The 27,017-nt window shown below is 40.2% G+C and overlaps 1 protein-coding gene and 2 non-coding genes across 4 annotated transcripts in view; all 3 read left to right on the top strand.

Moving 5' to 3' along the window:
- The window catches only part of c7h8orf37 (chromosome 7 C8orf37 homolog), a 61,732-nt gene that overhangs the window by 5,469 nt on the left and 29,246 nt on the right, over positions 1-27,017 (top strand). The window contains exons 2-3 of one of the 2 annotated variants that reach the window (XM_034173893.1): positions 16,018-16,104; positions 21,200-21,208. In XM_034173893.1, the coding sequence (XP_034029784.1) occupies positions 16,018-16,104; positions 21,200-21,208 (96 nt within the window). Of the gene's footprint in view, positions 1-16,017; positions 16,105-21,162; positions 21,173-21,199; positions 21,209-23,923; positions 24,098-27,017 lie in introns of those variants that run through there. The other variant, XM_034173892.1, reaches the window with a different exon arrangement.
- trnas-aga lies at positions 14,441-14,522 on the top strand. Its single transcript has one exon. It is a non-coding gene; the product is annotated as a tRNA-Ser (tRNA).
- Positions 23,394-23,475, top strand: trnas-aga. Its single transcript has one exon. It is a non-coding gene; the product is annotated as a tRNA-Ser (tRNA).

Raw genomic sequence — 27,017 nt, 5'->3', positions numbered from 1 at the left:
CTTTTTACTGAGACACAACATGTAACGCGAACATAAAAAGTTGGCTCACTTTAACATTTGTCGTGTCGGCTGGCGTGCGCTGCTCTCCAAATTCAGTAGTGCATCTTCATCAAGCTGGCTGCTTTAGCTGCTGTTCATTGTCGTACTATCCATGAGAAAATCATCCGGAATATCCATATTGGGACCAACACACCCTTCTCCCCTTTTTATCTTTCCCTCTGCGGACAGTTCTTGGGCTGCGCACTATGACGTCATTTGTTTAAGCACAGCGGGCGGGTATAGCCAGGTAGCATCGACGTAAATCTACGATACCAGCCTAGCAACGCCTCGGTAAAGTGATAATTAGAGCCCAACTCTTTTTTTTTAGGCCGATAACGATATTTGGATGGAAAAAAATGCCGATAATAAATCAGCTGACTTGCCGATAAATCAGCCGATATTATTTTTTTATGAATAAAATATTATTTTTTTGGACCCTTAACAAAAAAGGTATGAGTTAAAAGATGAAGCTTTGTCTTCATATTGATGAAATGCAATTGGAGTAGTGAGGGGGCTATTCGAACGGCCCAACTAGTAAGATATCACTCCTGAAAGTGATCTTTGCCATATCACCTGAGGTAAATCTGCCCTACAGTTGGATTTTGGAAAACGATGTGACGGAGAACCAATTCCGATTGGACACTCGCATTGCGCACGTCTTCGCACATCTTCTGTGAGGAGTACCAAGATGGCCGACGGTGGATCGAAAGTCCAAGGAGTTAACTTTTCAGCCAAAAAAAGTAAGATTCTATCTCATATCATTAAAAAGTTATTTACAATTTAGTAAAGATTGGTCCCAGCCATCGTATACGATGGCGTTGGCCCCAGAGGGTTTATGGCGAACGGCAGTAATTCCCAGAACCCTTCCGGATGACCAGTGAATCTGAATGTTTCAACCTCTTAGCAGTAAATGAAACTTTTTCATGCTAGAAATAGGGTCTACACAACGTGGGTTTAATAAAAAGCATGACCGACGCAATGAAGCACATTTGACACATTACTACATAAACTGAGTTAATCAAACTGAGTGAACTGAAACGGAGAAATGTGGGGTGAATGTAATTACAAAGTTATTACAAATAACATCCTTATAAACTTGTATGCTTTTGTCAGCTGATCAGTGCAGTGTGACGGCGAACTACGGGGGCAGGTGATGAACACATTTAAATGGGTGTAAGCAGCACTCAGTTGAATGGAGTCAGAGCTCCATCTACTGGACAAACGGTGCAAGGACATTTTACATTGCCGACAAACGTTATTTCAGTAACTGTTCTGTTTATGAGAAATTATCGGCGTTCTATCGGCAAAATTTCGGTCGATAGTGAGTACTTTGAAAAGAGCTTATATCGGTCGGGCTCTAGTGATAATAATATATCAGTGGTTTAAGTACTGAGACTTACAGGTGTTGGTTTAACTGTTTTCCACAACTGTTGTGCTCGTGTGTGATGGAGGCCAGCAGGAGTCACTGTGCATGTGGTAGTCAACATGCTTCACTCTTCCAACAGCCAAAGGTTACCCGAGTCTGGGTTTTAGCCGACTTTTCAGTGCGTCTGCTTCCCATGCCGGAGATCGTGAGTTCACATCCTGAGGGGTAAGAGTCGATCACAACACAGAAGCAGAGAGAGTACAACTTGCGGCTACACGTAGAAATTTTGTCCTTCTGGACATCATTCCAATAAACCTTTGTATCTTAAAATTCAATATCTGCAAAACCCGTAAAATCTGAATTTTTATACATTAATACTGGAAGGTCAAAGTGCTGCGTGACAAAAAAGCATGCATTCTTACATCTTTAAATGCTTTTATTTATTTTTTGCTGAATTTTGGGTTTCAGGTGGGAAATGTATCACATTAACCATTAGATGGTGACAAAAGCTGCTCAAATGTGTGGCAAGGTATCGAATATTTATTCATTTGTGAAGTTAAAGTGTAGGTAACACCAAAAAATGTTCACAAATCACTAAAAATGCTGAAATGTTATTTTTAAAAAAATCCTGAAAGATAAAAGTGCGCAGGTGAAGAATAAACAGATGTCTGAAGCCTGCGCTCTGTTTCAGCCCTCAGGCGTGGCCATATTGTTATGACATCATCAGGACAACAGGACCTGCTGATTCAAGCCCAAGTCCAGTCAGAAGGTGATTCTGAAGAAGCTGTGGAGACAGCCTGATGGGCTAGCCTTATTTAGATGACAATGATGGAGACTAAACCTTGGAGGAAAACCTTCAGTCTGACAACAGTGACGATATTGGCAGTGTTCAGAACACAGAATGGTGATTATAAAATAAATAAATAATGCAGGTGATTTTGGCATGCAGGTGGAGATGATAATACCCCCCCCAAGCTCTGTGGTCATAATCTACTGATAAAAATAAAGTTTGTTTTACTATCCTTGACATCAGAAAAAAGTAATGACGAAGTATGGATTTTTTTTTTTTTTTCCTTAGAAACAGGTACATACATACATTCAAATCTGAAAAATGACAAGGGACTGAAAATATCAGCTATTTTTAAAATAAATCTTGTTTCCTCTTGAATACAACTCGTGTAGTGTACTTGTAGCGTAACATGTTAAATATTAAACCCATTCACACAGGTGTAATAAAAAGTCTTACCTGTTCATTTCAGTGAGATCATCTTCACAGACTGATGAAAACACCCACATAAAGCCTGATTTTGAAAAATGTCTGAAAATATTTTAATTCCTTGTCCTTGCTGAGTCCCTTTGGCACACCGACAGTTTAGTGCCAGGTTACAGTGCCGCCACAGATGTAGTCCGTTAATTGTGTCTGCGGCTGATGGTTCGAGTCTTTCTATGAACGGATCGTCCTCTTTTTCCACCGCGGGCCACTTTGTACCACAAGTTGAAAGACTTGCGGCACCTCATCTTTTCCACCTTGAAAAGAATCAGAACCTTTCTCAGAAGCACCATGAACCAGGACAGGCTGAATGCACTGGACATGTGGTCAACAGAAAAGAAACTGGTGACTGAGATGATGGACTTTGATCAGAGGGTCATTGAGAAATTTGCAGTCCAGAAACGAGCAAAATTTCTGGTCAAATAGTGTCTCTGAATGGTGTTTTACAGCAATAAAGTAGGTTGTATTGTGACTTTGATTTCTTTAGTTGCCCCTGTATGAACCTGCGTTATTTTGTTTCCTTCAAAGGTGCCCCCCCCCCCCCCCTAAAATTTTAGCACCAGCTGCCACTGCTCTAAATAGTCTGCTGCTGCTAATATTGGAGAACTGCAAGTGATCAGAAGATCTGTATAGTGAAATTTTATGATGAATTTCAAGAGGGGAACCTTTCTGAGAGAACGACCACCAATTGTCATCATCAATCATCAGTTGTCGTGCCGAGTGGTTAAGGCGATGGGACTAGAAATCATTGGGGTCTCCCCGCGCAGGTTCGAAATCCTGCCGACAACGTGTCCTTGTCACTTTTCATGTCATCTTCACTGCATAATGTAAATTATATATAATACTGTTTTTATATTTCGTACTCCTGTGCAGTCATGTTAGTTTACGCTCAAATCAGACGCAGTGTGTTTTGTGTTTGGATCGTGTTGTGGTGTCGTTCTGAATTATCAATAAAGTTGGCTTAAATGTCACAAAATACTGTACTTCTTGTTTTATCAAAATAAAAGTTCGTGCACTTATTTTAAAGATATAACAGCATGAAATGAAGATGACCTATAAACAAGAAATTCCTATAAAGTCAGGGGCGTAGCACCAAATTCTGGGCCCTAGGTACTAGCCATATTGAAGACCCTCCCCACTGTTCTTTTTTTTTTTTTTTATTACGCAAACACTAAATTTCTAATGCGTAGTCAAACCAGGTCTAAATCATGTATACCTTAGATCACACCTGAGAGCAATTTCTCTTGTTTGGAATCCGGACTTTGATTTTTTTTTTTTTTTTTAGGAAAGACACATTTTATTCAGCCTAAACACTAGGGCTGCAACTAACGATTATTTTACTAATCAGTTCATCGGTCAGTTATTTTTTTTTAATTAATCCTTTTGTTGTTGTTTTTTCACTTACATGTGAGTTTTGTCATTATTTCTTTAAGTTAGTTATTATTAAAAGGCCTTTATCACGCAACATCGTTTGACCCTGTAACAAAGTTGTTATATTTTTGTCAAAAACATACCTTGAGTAGTGTGTTTTATTTTGCACATACATACATCACCGACACACCACAAAAAGATTTCCATCAGGTTTAAATGCCTACAGCAACTATCTCAACCACTGACAACATATTACAGCACGAGTCCACGAAAGTATTTTAAAGGCCCGGTGAAAGTGTAATATGTTATATTTAATAAGATATTTCATGAAAAAAGACACAAATGTGCAGTTTACTGCATTTTAATTTTTTCTTGTGTAAAAACACGTGGTTTGACCAAAACAAATTGTCATTAAACTTAATAAAACAGGGATGAAGTGGAGGTTTAAGAGTCACTAGGTGTTCACAGGAAACAGTTATTTCTATATGTTCATTTTTAGTTGGTTAATCTCTTCAGTTTTTTGTCAGATTCTTTTTTGTCTTTCTTTAAAACTGTATTATAGCATAATTAGTTATTATTACTATTGTTTCTATTATTATTTATATAAATGAATAAAATATTACAATTTGTAATACATTTGACTTTTACAACAAATGCTGAGCCATGAATTATACAAAAAACAAATGTGCTGACAGCTCCCACAGCTTAATGCTAACTTGAACATGAAAACGCCATAGACATGCTAACGCTTTAGCATCTGTCCCGTTTTTAAGTTATAAAATCTATCAACTGTTTCAGAAGACATAACAGGTCAGATTAACATAAAAAGGTAAATGTTTACTCAGACATATACTCTTTGGGGTTTTAGTGGGGAAAAAATTAAGATTAAGCAAAATAAACCACTGAATCAACAAAGCACCAGATCGAAGCACTGCTTCGAGCTGCGAATCATTGCTTCGATAGGTTCAAAGCAAAGCAGCGCTGCAGAAGCGGTTTGATCTATATGAAAGAAACGAAACATTTACGGTTAAAACAAAGTTATTTAACAACTAATTGATGACAAAATTAGTTGACAACTATTTTAATAATCGATTAAATTGATGAGTTGTTTCAGCACTACTAAACACCTCTCTGTCAGATCCTGTTGGGGGGTATCGCCTGTGTGCCTGGACCTAAACCATTGATCTTTCAATATTATGTTTAGAGCAGAATTATGTTTTGCAACATTATACATTATTCTAATATTATTTTACAACATGAATTGTCATGGAAATTAATAACAAACACCAAAATGTATTTAATGCCAGTTTTTTTGTGGGCCCCCCCATGCTCTGGGCCTGGGAACATAGTACCCTTTACCCCCCAGTCCAACGCCCATGTATAAAGTAAAGCTAACATCGTGGCAGATTATTTATTTATTTAGATAAACAATTTCTTGTTTTTATTTTGAAGACAGGATCCACTGTTACTTAGCAACACTGGGCGCGTACTAACAGCAGGACGGACTGAACAATGGCTGAAGACCTGCGCGAGCTGCTTGATGACGAAGAAAAAAGCTTTTGCAGTGCCGACGCTGGCGGGAGTACATCCGCGCGGGAACGTTCGTGCGGAGATGGAAAGCGCAGGAAAGAGAAGGTCGCGGACAGGAAGTTGCTAACGGTTGTTAGCTGATGACCTATAGTTACACAAGTATGGAAAAACTACAGTTTTTCCATATCAAAGGAATCGCGATGACGTCACGCGTTGGGCGGGGCCCACACAGATCAGCGCCGTGCATAAATAACACATCACATCCAGATGAATGACAATCCCTTTTAAATATTTTCACTTTGCAGCATTTAGCCTCAAGGATCAGATGTGGTTTGGCTCAGAATTGTGTCCAGTACAGGTGGGAGATGGATCTCATGAGCTCACCCTGTGTTCAAACTAATCACATTAAAAACAAACCTCCGCTTCTGTATTTTTCTTTTTTGTTTTGGTTTTCTCTGTGCAGCTCCACATTTAGGCGATAAGTTGTGACTAAAGTTATTATGAGGGCTGCAAAATAACTATGATTTTCGGTTCATTCTTTTGAAATCAAACAGTTTAACATGCAAAAGAGCGATTTTTGCAGACAAACGGACGAACACAAAGTGTAAAGTTGGACTCACCGGTGTAAAAATGAACTCAGCTGCGGAAGAAATAAACCACAGCCAGAAGAAACAGAGGAGACTGTCCAGGAACCCATGTTCAGTTCTAACTGGTTTGGTGGCTTTCACGTTAAAATATATAAATGTGTGAATACATACATTACACACACACACAGTTGTATGTAAATGTTTGGGCACCCCTGATGATTCCACGATTTTTCTTTATACAGTAGTGTTCAGAATAATAGTAGTGCCATATAACTAAAAAGATTAATCCAGGTTTGAGTATATTTCTTATTGTTACATGAGAAACACAGGGTACCAGTAGATTTTCACAAATCCAACAAGACAAGCATTCATGATATGCACACTCTTAAGGCTATGAAATTGGGCTTTTTTAGTAAAAAAAAAAAAAAGAAAAGGGGGTGTTCACAATAATAGCATCTGTTGTTGACACTACAACCTCAAAACTATTATGTTCAAACTGCTATTTTTTTTTAGCAATCCTGTGAATCACTAAACTAGTATTTAGTTGTATAACCACAGTTTTTCATGATTTCTTCACATCTGCGAGGCATGGAGTCAACCAACTTGTGGCACCTTTCAGCTGTTATTCCACTCAAGATTCTTTAACAACATTCCACAGTTCATTCACATTTCTTGGTTTTGCTTCAGAAACAGCTTTTTTGATATCGGAGAAACATGCACATATCATGATGCTTGCACCACCATGCGCCACTGTGAACTGTGGCTTGAATTCAGAGTTTGGGGGTTGTCTCACAAAACTGTCTGCAGCCCTAGGACCCAAAAGAACAATGTTTCCTCTCATCAGTCCACAAATATTCTTCCATTTCTCTTTAGGCCAGTTGATGTGTTCTTTGGCAAATTGTAACATCTTCTGCACTTCTTTTATTTAACAGAGGGACTTTGCGGGGGATTCTTGCAAAAAAAATTAGCTTCACAGAGGCGTCTTCAAACTGTCACGGTACTTTCCAGGTAACTCCAGACTGTCTTTGATCATCCTGGAGCTGATCAATGGGTGAGCCTTTGCCATTCTGGTTATTCTTCTATCCATTTTGATGGTTTTCCATTTTTTTCCCACGCATCTCAGGTTTTTTTTTTTTTTTCCATTTTAAAGCACTGGAGTTCATTGTAGATGAACAGCCTATAATTTTTTGCACTTGCATATAAGTTTTCCCCTCTCCAATCAACTTTTTAATCAACTACACTGTTCATCTGAAACAATGTCTTGAACGTCCCATTTTCCTCAAGCTTTCAAAGAGAAAAGCATGTTCAACAGGTGCTGGCTTCATCTGTAAATAGGGACACCTGATTCACACTTGTTTGTTCCACAAACTGACGAACTCACTGACTGAATGCCACACTACTATTATTGTGAACACCCCCTTTTCTACTTTTTTTTTTTTTTTTTACTAGTAGCCCAATTTCATAGCCTTAAGAGTGTGCATATCATGAATGCTTGGTCTTGTTGGATTTGTGAGGATCTACTGAATCTGCTGGTACCTTGTTTCCCATGTAACAATAAGAAATATACTCAAAACCTGGATTAATCTTTTAGTCACATAGCACCACTATTATTCTGAACACTACTGTAAATCATTGGTTGTTTGGATCAGCAATTTAAGTTAAATATATCAGACAAACACTGTGATATTTGAGAAGTGAAATGAAGTTTAGGATTTGCAGAAAGTGCAATAATTCCTTAAGTAAAATTAGGCAGGTGCATAAATTTGGGCACACCAACAGAAAAAAAAACTCAGCTGATGACCAATTTCGATTAGCAACGAGGTTTCACATTGAACTTGATGAACCTGTTTGTCCTTTATTTGTGTTGTTTTACTTGTTAAAGGAACCAACATGGTCGAAAATCTGAGGTTCACTGATCCTCATCAATATCTGTCTTCTCCTGCTTTTGGCTGCTACTGTTAGGGGGCGCCACAGGAGATCAATCGTTTCCATCTCATCCTGTCCTCTGTCACACGAACCAACTGCATGTCCTCCCTCAGCACATCCATAAACCTCCTCTTTGGCCTCCCTCTGTCCTCCTGCTTGATGGATCCATCTTCAGCACCTCCTCTGTATACGTGCAAAACCATCTGTCTCACCTCTCTGTCTTCCCGTCCCACCAGTCCACTTACCATAATCTCTTGCACTTCCTGATTTGCCCTCTAAATCATCCAGCGTTTTCTCCATTTTCTCATTTATAAGCTCCTCAAAATATTCCTCCACCTTCTCAACACTTTCCTCCCTTGTTAGCACTTTACCATCTGCATCCTTTACCACCCCTAAACTCCTGCACATCCTTCCAGCTCTGTTCCTTTGTTTAGCCAATCGGTACTAGTCCTTCTCTCCTTCCTTTGTGTTTAACTTCCTGTACAGTTCACTATATGCCTTTTCTTTAACTTTTGCCACTTCTCTTTTCTCCTTACAGCGCATCTCCTTGTACTCCTGTCGACTTTATTCATCTCTCCAATCCCAATTCTTTTTCACAAACCTCTTTCTCCTTATGCTTTCCTGGACATCTTCTTCCACACCAAGTCTCCTTGGTCTTCCTTCCACTGTCCAGATGTCACACCTAGTACCATCCTGTCTGTCTCCCTCACCACATCTGCAGTACTTTTCCAGTTGTCCAAAATGCTTCCCCTCCATCCAGTGCCTCTCTCACCTGCTCACTGAATTTCACACAACAGTTCTTTCTCCTTCAGCTTCCACCTTCTGATCCTTTGTTTTCTCATGTCACTAACTGTGAGCTCCCACCTCTGCTGTCGGCATGGAGGGCGTTAAGTGCCTATTTGTCCAAAACACGTAGGAGGGGCGGCTCTCGCAGCTTATTCCACAGAGCACTGTTCTGCTGTGATCACCCACTATCCAAAAAAGTGCTAAAACAGGATGTAATGGCTCAATCCGGCTTGCCTACTAACAGGCTGGTCCGTGAAGTGCAGACCGGGTAATCCACCTGAAAACAAAAGCCAGAAGTTCAGTTGCTTTCATTGCACATTTTACTGGCTCTAAACACTTGGAAAATACTGAGTTGGGTTTTTCGTTTCATGACAACTGGAGCAGTACACTCTGTTTTCGAGGAATGGCTGGAACGTTTCGTTTTGATTAACCTTATTCAGGAAGTCAAGGTGGGCAGCGTCATTTTGTCAAGCAACTTCCGGTTTGTCATTGCGTCAATGATTATCTACGTGGGAACACAGTACACTAGAAGTGTCTGAACATGAGCAACATTAATTGTTAAGTTTGTAGGTGCCACAACAACTGGAAGAAGAAGAAACTATCACTTTCAGAACGATGTTTTGAACATGGAAAGCAGAGATCTGAGTGCTGTGGACGAGCATTTAACTTGTTCCCTCCTCCATTGAAATAGGAGGATCTCCGGTGCTGGCTAAAGGCGCTGAATTTGAAAAATCCACCCAGATGTCCCTGTCTGTTATTTTCATTTTATAGAGGAAAAAACCCACACCACAGGATCTTTACCCAGAGAAATTATTGGACTATAACGCTCCGTTGAAAAAGCCACGGGGGATGCTAGTGAGACAAACGGGTAAGCTGTGTTTGTAGCATTAGCTGCTATCTTTACTCATTTTCTGGCGTTTGATACAACCAAACACTGCATGAAATAACACCATACGTATATTAACGTTACGTAATATTGGCATTATGGTGATACTACTTGTCGGGTAGTATTTCAACTTGATTGTGCTTTTACGCGAGCTTCAGCGGCGCTGTGCGGCACGGAGCTCGTAGTTCCTCATAGCGAAACTTCACGCTGAGTGACAACACAAAGTAATTAAAAATAATCGAGGGCTACTTTTTTATCTCATTTCCCACTCTGTTATGACCCGTGGGTGAGCCAGCGTCGATCCCTTTGCACTTTGCAAAAAGGTTTTTGTTTCTATCATGTAATATCTTACGTTTTTCTGTATTGAAACACCGCTCACGGAAGTCCTAAGACAAAACGGAAATGGCTCTGCTGTAAAGTCGGCGGGGCTGAATAAGGTGAATAGCGTTGTGCACTCCGCCTGCTGAGGCTTCCTGATGGGGAAAAAAAAAAAATCTGCTGTTTTTCCAGCTTTCCTCCCAAGCACAGCTATCATTTGTACGAAACACGTTTGAATCAAGACATTAAGAGCCAGTTTTTATAAGTGTCAGGCAGGCTGTGATAGTGACCAACTCAGATTTTGCTCAAACTTTGGTAACTGGATGCACCCACCACCTGATTCTTATGAAAAATTGGCTCTTAAATGTAGTTTCACACATGCTGTGTTTACTGTTGTAATACTGAATGATTTTCACGAATAAAACCATGACAAAACTGTACACACAGTGTGTACAGGATTACAGCTGATGGTGCCAATGTTCTTGACTATTGTCTTGTACAGATTGTCACATCTGGGACATGTCTAAGGGACTCTGTCCCCCTTTCTTTGGGCAGGTTACAGGCATTTGTTGCAGTTTCAGTCATGTCTGTGTAGTTACACGGAGGATGCTCACCCGCATTAAAAGGTGCTGTTTACCACAACGTTCACCAGAACAATGTGGACCTGCATGTTGATTTGGTATAACTTCTACCCAGGATTCTCTGCCTGACACGTCTCCAGATGTACATGGAGAAAAGTTACAAATTTGGTTTTCTTCTCTGATTTAGTGCCACAAAACCTGGACAGTCCTTAAGCAGTGACACTGATGACATCGATGGTTTTCTGGAGGAATTATTGAAGGAAAGCGACAGTCAGTCAAAGGTAAATTTAACTGATCACATAGAACATGTTCGAGAAACAACACAAAGTCTTCAAATCAAAGAGAGAGCTTATAATCGAGCAATTGTCATTATATCGTGTCTGAAAATTGGCCCCAAATCAAAATGCTGCAAGTAAAGAAAATAGTTCATTCTATTTTTTAGTTACATTAAGAAAAAAAGTCAAGTAAAACTGGTTTGGGTACATTCAGATTTCTGCGCTTCAGGAAGAAAACCTATGAAGATGATATAATATAAAATATCAGTGGTTTAAGTACTGAGATTTACAGGTGTTGGTTTAAGTTTTTCACAACTGTGAGTTGTGCTTGTGTGTGATGGAGGCCAGCAGGAGTCGCTGTGCATGTGGTAGTCAACACGCTTCATTTCCCCGCCAGCCAAAGGTTACCAGAGTCTGGGTTTTAGCCGACTTTTCAGTGCGTCCGCTTCCCATGCCGGAGATCGTGACTTCCTGTCCTGAGGGGGAGGAGTCGAACACAACACAGAAGCAGAGAGAGTGCAACTTGCGGCCACACGTAGAAATTTTGTCCTTCTGTACAACCTTCCAATAAACCTTTGTATCTTAAAATTCAGTAACTGCAAAACCCATAAAATCAGAATTTTATACATTAATACTGGAAGGTCAAAGTGCTGTGTGACAAAAAAAATCATGCCTTTCTTACATTTTTAAATACCTTTTTATTTCTTCTTTTTTTTACTGAATTTTGGGTTCAAGTTGGAAATGTACCACATTGACCACTAGATGGCGACAAAGGCTGTTCAAATGTGTGGCAAGGCCTTGAATATTTATTCATTTGAGAAATTAAAGTGTAGGTGACACCAAAAAATTTTCACAGATAATCACTAAAAATGATATGTTATTTATTTTAAAAAATCCTGAAAGATAAAAGTGTGCAGGTGAAGAATAAATAGATGTCTGAAGCCTGCGCTCTATTTCAGCCCTCAGCTGCGGCCATATTGTTATGACATCATCAGGACAACAGGACCTGCTGAGTCAAGCCCAAGACCAGTCAGAAGGTGATTCTGAAGAAGCTGTGGAGACACAGCCTGATGGGTTAGAGCCTTATTTAGACGACAATGAGGGAGACTAAACCTTGGAGGAAAACCTTCACTCTGACAACAGTGACAATATTGGCAGAGTTCAGAACACAGAATGGTGATTATAAAATAAATAAATAATGCATGCTATTTCGGCATGCAGATGGAGATGATAAACTGCACCCCCAGCTCTGTGGTCATAATCTACTGATAAAAATTAAAAAAAAAAAAAAATTTGTTTTACTATCCTTGACATCAGAAAAAAGTAATGAGGAAGTATGTATTTTTTCTTAGAAACAGGTACATACATTTCAAATCTGAAAAATAACACGAGGGACTGAAAATATCAGCTATTTTTAAAATAAATCTTGTTTCCTTCTTGAATACAACTCGTGTAGTGTACATTTGTAGCGTAACATGTTATTAAATACTAAAACCATTCACACGAGGAGTAAATAAAAAGTCTGTGTTCGTTTCAGTGAGATCATCTTCACAGACTGAAAACATCCACATATAGCCTGACTTTGGAAAATGATGTCTGAAAATATTTTAATTCCTTGTCCTTGCTGAAGAAAAGTCCGTTTGGCACACCAGCAGTTTGGTGCCAGGTTACAGCGCCGCCACAGATGTAATCCGTTAATTGCATCTGATGGTTAGAGTCTTTGCTATGAACGGATCGTCCTCTTTTTCCACCGCGGGCCACTTTGTACCGCAAGTTGAAAGACTCGCAGCACCTCATCTGCTGCACGTGAGGAAATTATCCCATGATCCACAAAAAATAAATAAAATGTGAAAATACTGAGCTTTGCCTTCGTGTGGAGACGACACGACTCCGTGCATGTGCGCTCGTCAATAGAAGTGTTCCACCTGCCAATCAAAACAGTTCTGCCAGTCAGACTTAACTGTTCTGACACATATAATAATAATTCTTCCTGCCACTTTTCCATCATATCTTGCCACGTGTGGACATCCTCAAAAGAAAACCATTGATTTGGTCCATAACATCAGCTGTATCCAGCAGTTCCAACAGGACATCCAACCGATCAGGTTATTATTATTAATTATATATATTTTTCTTCTCTTATTATTATTATTAATATTATTATCATGATTGACTTTGTGCCTTTATTATTAATCCTCTTTTTCTTATTTTTGTAAATATTTTGTCGGCTCCATTCGATGGTTGAGCTCAGCAGTTTGGAGAGCAGCAGCTTCCATCCAGCAAAGAGACGTCGGGTCCTGAAGCCTTGTGAGAACAGCTCGGCTGGTGTCAGCCGTCTGCCTTGTTCTGGTGCATGCTTGTAAATTGTTTGTTGTTGTTGTGGTTTTTTTTTTTTTTTTTTTTTTTTTTTGGGTCTTTGTTTTGTTTGTACTTTTTTGTTCTACTGTAAATCTATACAAAAAATGAATTGCATAGTTTTACCTTTAGGTTAAACTTTAAAGCATCATTTTAATTGTCAATAAAATTATATTTGTGCTTAGAATCTTGATCCATGAGACATCACGTATAAAATAGGACACTGTGCAGTTGACACAATAAATGTTTTTAAAATGGTGACAATGACAAAGTAAAGCTTTATTTCATGGGAGCAGATTAAAGTTTGGTTGTTTTGGTACTAAAAGCTGCTTTTTTTTTTTTTTATTCTTCTCTCTGTAGGTCAGTGACACCGTATTAGAACACACGAGGGAATGATTCTCCTTCAACAACCATCTCATCAGTGTCACTTGTCTGTAGGGAGACGGGTTCACACAGGACCACACCACATTTCCTCAGCAGCAGCTTGAAGGTCTACCTGATGCTCAGTGGAAGCAAGCTGAAGATAGAGCTCAGTCTCATTGACAGCAAGGAAAGTTCAAGGCCCACTGTGGTGCTGCGGACCTTTTCCAGCTCTTCATGGAAAATAATGTTGGCGAGGTCTTGTCAGAGACTGTTAATTCTACTAAAGATCCTCATCACCACACTCGGTGACCACTGCAGAAGCTGAGAGGTGCTTCTCCACCTTGAAAAGAATCAGAACTTTTCTCAGAAGCACCATGAACCAGGACAGGCTGAATGAACTGGACATGTGGTCAACAGAAAAACTGGTGACGTAGATGGACTTTAATCAGAGGGTCATTGAGAAATTTGCAGTCCAGAAAGAAAGGAGAGCAAAATTTCTGGTCAAATACTGGCTCTGAATGGTGTTGGACAGCAATTAAAGTAGGTTGTATTGTGATTTTGATTTGTCTTTAGTTTGTTCTTTTGTTGCCCCTGTATGAACTGCGTTTTTATTTTACTTCCTTCAAAGGCCCTTTAAAATTTTTTTGCACTAGCTGCTACTGCTTTAGTCTGTGTGCTGCTGCTAATATTGGAGAACTGCAAGTGATCAGATCTTTATAGTGAAATTTTATAAATTTCAAAAGGTTGAACTTTTCTGAGAGAACGCCACCACAATATGTCATCATCAGTTGTCGTGGCCGAGTGGTTAAGGCGATGGACTAGAAATCCATTGGGGTCTCCCCGCGCAGGTTCGAATCCTGCCGACAACGTGTCCTTTTCACTTTTAATGTCATCTTCACTGCATAATGTAAATTATATATAATACGGTTTTTATATTTTGTACTCCTGTGCAGTCACGTTACTTTACGTTCAAATCAGACGCAGTGTGTTTTGTTTGGATCGTGTTGTGGAGGTTGTTCCTGAATTATCAATAAAGTTGGCTTTAAAAATGTCACAAAATACTCCCTTGTTTTATCAAAATAAAAGTTCTTCACTTATTTTTAAGATATAACACAGCATGAATGAAGATGATCTATAAACAAGAAATTCATATAAAGTGAAGCTAACAGATTATTATTTTTTTATATAGACAATTTTCTTGTCTTTATTTTGAAGACAGGATCCACTGTTACTTAGCAACACTGGGCGCGTGCTTCGACCGGCTGTCCGCGTGCTAATAGCAGGACGGACTGAACGATGGACGAAGACCTGCGCGAGCTGCTCGATGACGTAGAAAAAAGGTTTTGTCGTGCCGATGCCGGCGGGAGTCCGTCCGCGCGGGAACGCTCGTGCGGAGACGGAAAGAGCAGGCCGCGGACAGGAAGTTGCTAACGGTTGTTAGTTGATGACCTTATAGTTACACAAGTAAGGAAAAACTACAGTTTTGCCATATCGAAGGAATCGCGATGACGTCACGCGCGTGGCAGGCAGACAGCTTCTGCAGCCACTGAGTGTGTGCACTCGGTGATCCATCACACGCTGACAGATCAGCGCCGTGCATAAATAACGTCACATCCAGATGAATGACAATCCCTTTTAAATATTTTCACTTTGCAGCATTTAGCCTCAAGGATCGGATGTGGTTTGGCTCAGAATTGTGTCCAGTACAGGTGGGAGATAGATCACATGAGCTCACCCTGTGTTTAAACTCAACACATTAAAAACAAACCACCTGTATTTTTTTTTTCTATTTTCTTTTGGTTTTCTCTGTGCAGCTCCACATTTAGGTGATAAGTTGTGACTGAAGTTATTATGAGGGCTGCAAAATTACTATGATCTGATTTTTGGTTCATTCTTTGGAAATCAAACAGTTTAACATGCAAAAGAGCGATTTTGCAGACAAATGGATGAACACAAAGTGTAAAGTTGGACTCACTGGTGTCTAAATGACTGTCAGCCGCGGAAGAAATAAAACCAGCCAGAAGAAACACAGAGGAGACTGTCCATGAACCCAGCTGACGGCGCCAGTGTCCTCGACTAAATATTGTCTTGTTCAGATTGTCACACCTGGGACATCTCGAAGGGACTCTGTCCCCCTTTCTTTGGGCAGGTTACAGGCATTTTGTTGCAGTTTCAGTCATGTCTGTGTAGTTACACGGAGGATGCTCACCCGCATTAAAAGGTGCTGTTTACCATGACGTTCACCAGAACAATGTGGACCTGCATGTTGATTTGGTATAACTTTTACCCAGGATTCTCTGCCTGACACGTCTCCAGATGTACATGGAGAAAAGTTACAAATTTGTTTTTTCTTCTCTGATTTAGTGCCACAAAACCTGGACAGTCCTTAAGCGGTGACACTGATGACATTGATGTTTTTCTGGAGGAATTATTGAAGGAAGACGACAGTCAAAGGTGAATTTAACTGATCACATAAAAACATGTTAGAGAAACAACACAAAGTCTTCAAATTCAAATCAAAGAGAGAGCTTATAATCGAGCACTTGTCCTTATATCATCTCTGAAAATTTGTCCCAAATCAAAATGCTGCAAGTAAAGAAAATTTATTCTGTTTTTATTTACATTATGAAAAAAAAAATCAAGTAAAACTGGTTTGGGTACATTCAGATTTCTGCGCTTTAGAAGTAAAACCTATGAAGATGAGATAATATAAAATATCAGTGGTTTAAGTACTGAGACTTACAGGTGTTGGTTTAACTTTTTCGCAACTGTTAGTTGTGCTCCTGTGTGATGGAGGCCAGCAGGAGTCGCTGTGCATGTGGTAGTCAACACGCTTCATTCCCCCGACAACCAAAGGTTACCAGAGTCTGGGTTTTAGCCGACTTTTCAGCAGAGGTGTCAAATCCGGCTTCAGAAAGTAAAAACCCTCCCATGTGTTGCTTCTACCTGTGCACCTAAAACAGGTGGTCTCAATAATTAGCTCATCCACCTGCCTGAAGAGCTGAACTAATTACAATCAGCTGGTTTATTGGGAAGATGGAACAAATATGTGGCTGGACTTTTACTTTCTGAAGCAGGATCTGACACCTCTGCTTTTCAGTGCGTCCACTTCCCATGCCAGAGATTGTGAGTTCCCGTCCTGAGGGGGAAGAGTCGATCACAACACAGAAGCAGAGAGAGTACAACTTGTAGAAATTATGTCCTTCTGTACATCCTTCCAATAAACTTTTGTATCTTAAAATTTAATGATTGCAAAACTCATAAAATCTGAATTTTTATACACTAATACTGGAAGGTCAAAGCTCTGCATGACAAAAAAAAAATCATGCATTTCTTACATTTTTTAATTTATTTATTTATTTTATTTTTTTTACTGAATTTTTGGGTTTCGAGCAGGAAATGTACCACATTGACCACTAGATGGTGACAAAAGCTGCTCAAATGTGTGGCAAGGTCTCGAATTTATTTATTTATATTTATTTTATTTATATTTTATTTATTCATTTGAGAAATTAAAATGTAGGTGACACCAAAAAATGTGCACAAATAATCACTAAAAATTATGAAATGTTGATATTTTAAAAAAAACCTGTAAGATAAAAGTGTGGGGGGGAAGAAACAACAGCTGTCTGAAGCCTGCGCTCTATTTCAGCCCTCAGCCCCGGCCATATTGTTGTGACATCATCAGGAGAACAGGACCTGCTGATTCAAGCCCAAGTCCAGTATAAAGGTGATTCTGAAGAAGCTGTGGAGACACAGCCTGATGGGTTAGAGCCTTATTTAGACGACAATGAGGGAGACCAAACCTTGGAGGAAAACCTTCACTCTGACAACAGTGACGATATTGGCAGAGTTCAGAACACAGAATGGTGATTATAAAATAAATAAATGCATGCAGGTGGAGATGATAAACTCCCCCCCCCGCTCTGTGGTCATAATGTTATGAGAAAATTTAAAAAAAAAGTTTGTTTTACTATCTTGATGGAAAAAAGTAAAGGAGTAAATAAAAATCCTTACCTGTTCATTTCAGTGAGATCACAGACTGATGAAAACATCCACATAAAGCCTGATTTTGGAAAACGATGTCTGAAAATATTTTAATTCCTTGTCCTTACTGAAGAAAAGTCCCTTTGTCACTTCGGCAGTTTGGTGCCAGGTTACAGCGCTGCCACAGGTGTAATCCGTTAATTGCATCTGATGGTTCGAGTCTTTGCTATGAACAGATTGTCCTCTTTTTCCACCGCGAGCCGCTATCAGTGGTGGGCACAGATAACCAAAAAATTAACTTTGATAACAGATAACTGAAAAGTTATCTTTTATAATGCTAAACCAATAAACCAGCCAAAAATTTATCCGAAGCTGCAGATAATCGATAAATTCCAGTATTGTCTCCGGTACACTTGCAACTGTTAAGCTGATTTTGAGTTTTAACACCACGATCGCTTCTGGAAGCATCAAAGGTGATGACACATACAAACAATGAGTCATCGCTTCTGTCTTTGAGCACCCTGCAACCTGCCCTCTGCTGGAAGCTTCTGTTCACTACATGGCTTCCAGAACAAAAGCAGCTGAGAGGAGCAACGAAGCTCAACTCACTACTCAATAACAGCGCTGCCGTCAGGCGGAGGTCTTGGAAAATAAAGCAGTGCTGACTTATGGTTGGGTGTATAAATAAAACTAATAATGATAGAATAACTCCATTAATGTAATTTGTACAAAGTTAAAATATAACATCTTTTATTGTTGAATAATGCACTAATTCTGAAGTTTTGTAACAGACAGATGGCAAAGGATCTGGGTTAAATGTGCCTCCGCTAACACTGATTGGTTGACATGCAGCTCTGCCGCGACACGCGGTGGAGCCGCTTCTCTTTCCATGACAAAAACTCCTGTAACAGTGAAATGTGCCGTTTATTTTTAAACTGGACGCTGTCTTGATCCTGTCTTGAAATTCTCTCAAAAATTCTTGAAAGGGTAGTTGTAAAACAGCTAACTGATCATCTGCAGAGGAATGGTCTATTTGAAGAGTTTCAGTCAGGTTTTAGAATTCATCATAGTACAGAAACAGCATTAGTGAAGGTTACAAATGATCTTCTTATGGCCTCAGACAGTGGACTCATCTCTGTGCTTGTTCTGTTAGATCTCAGTGCTGCTTTTGATACTGTTGACCATAAAATTTTATTACAGAGATTAGAGCATGCCATAGGTATTAAAGGCACTGCGCTGCGGTGGTTTGAATCATATTTATCTAATAGATTACAATTTGTTCATGTAAATGGGGGAATCTTCTTCACAGACTAAGGTTAATTATGGAGTTCCACAAGGTTCTGTGCTAGGACCAATTTTATTCACTTTATACATGCTTCCCTTAGGCAGTATTATTAGACGGCATTGCTTAAATTTTCATTGTTACGCAGATGATACCCAGCTTTATCTATCCATGAAGCCAGAGGACACACACCAATTAGCTAAACTGCAGGATTGTCTTACAGACATAAAGACATGGATGACCTCTAATTTTCTGCTTTTAAACTCAGATAAAACTGAAGTTATTGTACTTGGCCCCACAAATCTTAGAAACATGGTGTCTAACCAGATCCTTACTCTGGATGGCATTACCCTGACCTCTAGTAATACTGTGAGAAATCTTGGAGTCATTTTTGATCAGGATATGTCATTCAAAGCGCATATTAAACAAATATGTAGGACTGCTTTTTTGCATTTACGCAATATCTCTAAAATTAGAAAGGTCTTGTCTCAGAGTGATGCTGAAAAACTAATTCATGCATTTATTTCCTCTAGGCTGGACTATTGTAATTCATTATTATCAGGTTGTCCTAAAAGTTCCCTGAAAAGCCTTCAGTTAATTCAAAATGCTGCAGCTAGAGTACTAACGGGAATAGAATAGAATTAAAATTCTTCTCTTACTTATAAGGTTTGAATAATCAGGTCCCATCTTATCTTAGGGACCTCATAGTACCATATCACCCCAATAGAGCGCTTCGCTCTCAGACTGCAGGCTTACTTGTAGTTCCTAGGGTTTGTAAGAGTAGAATGGGAGGCAGAGCCTTCAGCTTTCAGGCTCCTCTCCTGTAGAACCAGCTCCCAATTCAGATCAGGGGAAACAGACACCCTCTCTACTTTTAAGATTAGGCTTAAAACTTTCCTTTTTGCTAAAGCTTATAGTTAGGGCTGGATCAGGTGACCCTGAGCCATCCCTTAGTTATGCTGCTATAGACTTAGACTGCTGGGGGGTTCCCATGATGCACTGAGTGTGTCTTTCTCTTTTTGCTCTGTATGCACCACTCTGCATTTAATCATTAGTGATTGATCTCTGCTCCCCTCCACAGCATGTCTTTTTCCTGGTTCTCTCCCTCAGCCCCAACCAGTCCCAGCAGAAGACTGCCCCTCCCTGAGCCTGGTTCTGCTGGAGGTTTCTTCCTGTTAAAAGGGAGTTTTTCCTTCCCACTGTCGCCAAGTGCTTGCTCACAGGGGGTCGTTTTGACCGTTGGGGTTTTTCCGTAATTATTGTATGGCCTTGCCTTACAGTATAAAGCGCCTTGGGGCAACTGTTTGTTGTGATTTGGCGCTATATAAATAAAATTGATTGATTGATCCGGTGTCATCTGACTAGCACAGGAATTGTGAAAAGACGTGGACATCAGCACTTTTTCGGCACAGTAAGACAGACGTGCGGAGGAGTTCCGCGTGTCGCGGCGGAGCTGCATGGCGCAAAGAAACGCCGTGATGAAGCCTCACAGGACATGTTTGGGCATGTCCAGCTCATGCACAATCACAATCGGATATTCACACAACTGGAAAGCAACCAGAATCCGTCTGAAATCCACCTGAAAGCCGTCCTGTGAGACCAACACGGAGGTGGTTTTGTGCCGCGTAATGAACGGCTCCGTGGCACGTCCCTCCGCTTCTTTTTCCATGAAAAAAACTCCTGTAATGGTGGAATGTGCCGAAAAAGTGCTGATGTCCACATCTTCTGCCTTTTTGTGAAAGACAGACGAGGTCCCAGATCAACAAACTTTCACGTTGGAAATGATCTGGTTGTTCCACCGGGTGTCAGCCTGTCGATGGGGGCTGGGAGCGCGCCGCGCTCTCAGGAGTTATGGGCAGTCCTTAAAGCGGCAGTAACACTCCGTAATCTGTTTAATCCCCATAAAATCGTCCCTGAAAGCCATATTAATTTTTCAAACGGTGTCCACCTGGAGGTCTCTCACAGTTTCTGGAAAAAAATTGATGCAGCAAAGCTCCAAATCGTTCAGACATTTATTCGCAATAAAAAAATAGACGAGAGGGGTGGACCACACCTCACTCAAAGCCTGCTCACAGGTGAATGACACAACCGACAGGCATGAAAAAACTCACGCATGCGCACCAAGGTTCAAGCTTGTCTGACACAATCACACGTGATTCAAATCCATATGATTTTTTAAAAAAATAATAAGGTCGGATACTTTTCTAATAGACCTCGTAAGTTAAAAATGTATGCCTCTGGATGACTTGGGTGATATTGCCAGCATATCAGTATGGGGTTAAAGGAAATGATTTTTTTTTTCTTCTTTTTTGTTACCAGTTCTCCTTTGTCTGCAGAGGATAGAATGGTTTCTTCTAGAAGCAGCTTTCAGCTGTTTGCAGAGGGTAGAGCTACACATCTGCTGCAAAACATTTAACAGGTAGGTGCTCAACTGATTTAAAATTTTATAAATGTTTGTAGCTGTTCAGCTTTGTTTACCACGTTAACAGTCTAAAAATTATCGGACCAAAACTTATCAGAAGATAATTAGTCCAATAATGGTTTTCAATTGGTTATCTGAAAAGCTAATCCGATAATGAAAATATTTTCTTCGATAATTATTGGATTAGCGGAACTGTGCCCACCACTGGCTACTTTGCGCCATAAGTTTAAAGACTTGCAGCACCTCATCTGCTGCATGTGAGGAAATTATCTCATGATCCACAAAAAAAAAAAATAAAATAATGTGAAAATACTGAGCTTTGCCTTCGTGTGGAGTGGAGACGACACATGATCCGTGCATGCACACTCGTCAATAGAAGTGTTCCACCTGCCAATCAAAACAGTTCTGCCAGTCAGACTTAACCGTTCTGACACATATAATAATAATAATTCTTCCTGCCACTTTTCCATCATATCTTGCCACATGTGGACATCTTCAAAAGAAAACCATTGATTTGGTCCATAACATCGGCTGTATCCAGCAGTTCCAACAGGACATCCAACCGATCAGGTTATTATTATTAATTATATATATCTATTTCTTCTCCGTCTTCTTCTTATTATTATTATTATTGACTTTGTGCCTTTATTATTAATCCTCTTTATTTTTTGTTATTATTGTAAATATTTTGTCGGCTCCATTCGGTGGTTGAGCTCAGCAGTTTGGTGAGCAGCAGCTTCCATCCAGCAAAGAGACGTCGGGTCCTGAACCCAGAGAACCATCAGAGGATCGCAGAAGAGGTGAGATTGTACTGAAGAAAGAAATCAGTATTCTCAGGTTGTCAACCTCCATTTTTCTTGTGAGAACAGCTCAGCTGGTGTGAGCCATCTGCCTTCTTCTGGTGCATGCTTGTAAATTGTTTTTTTTTTTGTTTTTGTTTTTTTTGGACTTTTTTTGTTCTACTGTAAATCTATACAAAAAAATTAATTGCATAGTTTTACCTTTAGGTTAAACTTTAAAGCATCATTTTAATTGTAGATAACATTATAATTGTGCTTAGAATCTTGATCCATGAACATCACGTATAAAATAGGACACTGTGCAGTTGACACAACAAATGTTTTTAAAATGGTGAAAATGACAAAGTAAAGCTTTATTTCATGGGAGCAGATTAAACTTTGGTTGTTTTGGTACTAAAAGCTGTTTTTTTTTTTATTCTTCTCTCTGTAGGTCGGTGACACCGTATTAGAACACACGAGGGAATGATTCTCCTTCACCAACCATCTCATCAGTGTCACTTGTCTGCAGGGAGACAGGTTCACACAGGACCACACCATGTTTCCTGAAGATGCCATCAGCAGCACCTTGAAGGTCTACCTGATGCTCAGTGGAAGCAAGCTGAAGATAGAGCTCAGTCTCATTGACAGCAAGGAGGAGTTCAAGGCCCGCTGTGGTGCTGTGGACCTTTTCCAGCTGTTCATGGAAAATAATGTTGGAGAGGTCTGTTCCGAGACTGTTAACTCTACTAAAGATCCTCATCACCACACTCATGACCACTGCAGAAGCTGAGAGGTGCTTCTCCACCTTGAAAAGAATCAGAACTTTTCTCAGAAGCACCATGAACCAGCACAGGCTGAATGAACTGGACATGTGGTCAACAGAAAAGAAACTGGTGACGGAGATGATGGACTTTGATCAGAGAGTCATTGAGAAATTTGCAGTCCAGAAAGAAAGGAGGCCAAAATTTCTGGTCAAATAGTGTCTCTGAATGGTGTTGGACAGCAATAAAGTAGGTTGTTGTGATTTTGTTTTGTCTTTAGTTTGTTCTTTTGTTGCCCCTGTATGAACTGCGTTTTTATTTTGTTTCCTTCAAAGGTGCACCCCCCTTAAATTTTTTTAGCACCAGCCGCCACTGCTCTAAATAGTCTGTGTGCTGCTGCTAATATTGGAGAACTAACTGCAAGTGATCAGAAGATCTGTATAGTGAAATTTTAAATGTTAAATAGGGGAACCTTTCTGAGAGAACGCCACCACGTTATGTCATCATCGGTTGTCGTGGCCGAGTGGTTAAGGCGATGGACTAGAAATCCATTGGGGTCTCCCCGCGCAGGTTCGAATCCTGCCGACAACGTATTCTTTTTTTACTTTAAATGTCATCTTCACTGCATAATGTAAATTATATATAATACTGTTTTTATATTTTGTACTCCTGTGCAGTCACGTGAGTTTACGCTCAAATCAGACGCAGTGTGTTTTGTATGTCTTTTGTGTTTGGATTGTGTTCTGGTTGTTCTTGAATTATCAATAAAGTTGGCTTAAAATGTCAAAATACTGTACTTCCTTGTTTTATCAAAATAAAAGTTCTGTATTATATTTTTAAGATATAACACATAACATGAATGAAGATGATCTATAAACAAGAAATTCATATAAAGTAAAACTAACATCGTGGCAGACTAATGTTTTGTTTTTTTAGATAAACATAATTTCTTCTGTTTTTATTTTGAAAGCAGGATCCCCTATTACTTAGCAACACTGGGCGCGTGCTTCGCCCGGCTGTTCACGTGCTAACAGCATAGACATTCTATGTCTAACAGGACGGACTGAACGATGGATGAAGACCTGCGCGAGCTGCTCGATGACGTAGAAAAAAGGTTTTGTAGTGCCGACACCGGCGGGAGTACGTCCGCGCGGGAACGCTCGTGCGGAAACGGAAAGCGCGGGAAAGAGAAGGCCGCGGACAGGAAATTGAGGTAAACTATGCTAACTGTTGTTAGCTGATGACCTTATAGTTACACAAGTAAGGAAAAACTGTCCATTTCTGCCAAATAGAAGGAAGCGCGATGACGTCACGCGCTGGGCGGGGCCCACACCGGTAGACAGAAAACTTCTGCAGCCACTGAATGTTCACTCGGTGATCCATCACACCCTGACAGAGCAGCACCGTGCATAAATAACACATCACATCTAGATGAATGACAATCCCTTTTAAAGATTTTCACTTTGCAGCATTTAGCCTCAAGGATCGGATATGGTTTGGCTCAGAATTGTGTCCAGTACAGGTGGGAGATGGATCACATGAGCTCACCCTATGTTCAAACTCCTCACATTAAAAACAAACCTCCCCTTCTGTATTTTTTTTTCTTTTGGTTTTCTCTGTGCAGCTCCACATTTAGGTGATAAGTTGTGACTGAATTTATTATGAGGGCTGCAAAATAACTACGATCTGATTAAACATGCAAAAGAGCGATTTAGCACAAGCTGTAAAGTTGGACTCACCGGTGTCAAAATGACTGTCAGCCGCAAAAACACCCAGAAGAAACAGAGGAGACTGTCCAGGAAACCATGGTTCAGTTCTAACTGGTTTGGTGGCTTTCACGTTGCTAACATATATAAATGAGTGAACACGTACATACATCACACACACACATACATATATGTGTGTGTGTGTGTGTGTGTGTGTGTGCGCGCATATATATATATATATATATATATATATATAATGTACACACACAGTTGTATGTAAAAGTTTGGGCACCCCTGATGATTTTGCTTTATAAATCATTGATTGTTTGGATCAGAAATTTCAGTTAAATATGTCATATATGAGACAAACACTGATATTTGAGAAGTGAAATAAAGTTTATAGGATTTACAGAAAGTGTGCAATAATTCTTTAAACAAAATTAGGCAGGTGAATAAATTTGGGCACCAGAACAGAAAAAAAAAACTCAGCTACAAGAATTTAGGCTAATTAAGACTAGGAAACAGGCAACAGTGATCTCTAGTGGCGACCAGAATACTGTAATTAGCAACGAGGTTTCGCATTGAACCCAATGGACCTGTTTGTCCTTTATTTTGTGTTGTTTTACTTGTTAAAAGGAACCAACTTGGCCCAAAATATGAGGTTCACTGATCCTCATCAATATCTGTCTTCTTCTCCTGCTTTTGGCTGCTATTATTAGGGGGCGCCACAGTAGATCTTTTGTTTCCATCTCACCATGTCCTCTGTCACACGAACCACTTGCATGTCCTCCCTCAGCACATCCATAAACCTCCTCTTTGGCCTCTCTCTATTCCTCCTGCTTGGTGGCTCCATCTTCAGCACCTCTTCTGTACATGTGCAAACTATCTCAGTCTTGCCTCTCTGACTTCCTGTCCCGCCAGTCCAGTTACCATAATCTCTTGCACTTCCTGATTTGCTGTCGAACTCATCCAGTGTTTTTCTCATTTTCTTCATTTATAAGCTCCTCAAAATATTCCCTCCACCTTCTCAATACACTTTCCTCCCTTGTCAGCACTTTACCATCTGCATCCTTTCCCACCCTAAACTGCTGCACATCCTTTCCAGCTCTGTTCCTTTGTTTAGCCAATCGGCACAAGTCCTTCCCTCCTTCCTTTGTGTTTAACTTCCTGTACAGTTCACTATATGCCTTTTCCTTAACTTTTGGCACTTCTCTTTTCTCCTTACGGCACATCTCCTTGTACTCCTGTCTACTTTATTCATCTCTCCCACTATCCCAATTCTTTGTCAGAAAGTTCTTTCTCCTTATGCTTTCATGGACCTCTTCATTCCACCACCAAGTCTCCTTGTCTTCCTTCCACTGTTCAGATGTCACACCCAGTACCTTCCTAGATGTCTCCCTCACCACATCTGCAGTACTTTTCCAGTTGTCCAAAACTGCTTCCCCTCCATCCAGTGTCTCTCTCACCTGTTCACTGAATTTCACACAACAGTTCTTCCTCCTTAAAGCTTCCACCTTCTGATACTTTGTTTTCTCGCGTGACTAACCGTGAGCTCCCACCTCTGCTGTCGGCATGGAGGGCGTTAAGTGCCTATTTGTTCCACATACGAGGAGTGGCTCTCGCAGCTTATTCACAGAACACTGTTCTGCTGCGGTCACCCACTTTCCAAAAAAGTGCTAAAACAGGATGTAATGGCTCAATCTGGCTTGCCTACTAACAGGCTGGTCCGTGAAGTGCAGACCTGGTAATCCGCCTGCAAACAAAAGCCAGAAGTTCAGCTGCTTTCAGTGCATATTTTACTGTTTCTAAACACTTGGAAAATACTGAGTTGGCCTTTTCGTTTCATGACAACTGGAGCAGTCCACTTTAATGTTTTTGAAGAATGACTGGAACGTTGCGTCTTTATAGTGTTCTGCACTCCGCCTGCCAAGGCTTCCTGATGGAAAAAATCTGCTGTTTTTCCAGCTTTCCTCCTAAACACAGCTATCATTGGTGCGAAACCCATTTGAATCAAGACATTAAATGTAGTTTCACACATGCTGTTTTTACTGTTGTAATACTGAATGATTTTCACAAATAAAACTGTGACAAAACTGTACACACAGTTTCTGTGAAGGCTCTCAGTTGTCCAAGTGGTTTCCATAGTAGAGAAGCTTGACTTTTCAACTGGATTGGGTTGCTTGACACGAGGACGTTTCACTTCTAATCGCAGAAGCTTCCTCAGCTAAATTTCTTGCTCTTGTAGTCTGATGTCTGTCTTGACTCTTGTAGAGAAGAATAACAGAAGCCAGCAAAAGCTGGAGTTTTAAACCTAACCAGACCCCCTCCTACCAAGAGGCAGACTGCTATTGGCTAGTGACTAACATTTGCTCTAATTAGCACCTATTGTACTTTCGTTAGCACCCTCCTAATGACAGGGCAGCTGTC

The sequence above is a fragment of the Thalassophryne amazonica genome, chromosome 7 (assembly GCF_902500255.1).
Source record: "Thalassophryne amazonica chromosome 7, fThaAma1.1, whole genome shotgun sequence".
In the NCBI taxonomy this organism is placed as follows: Eukaryota; Metazoa; Chordata; class Actinopteri; order Batrachoidiformes; family Batrachoididae; genus Thalassophryne; species Thalassophryne amazonica.
This window is presented reverse-complemented; position numbering and strand designations above follow the sequence as displayed.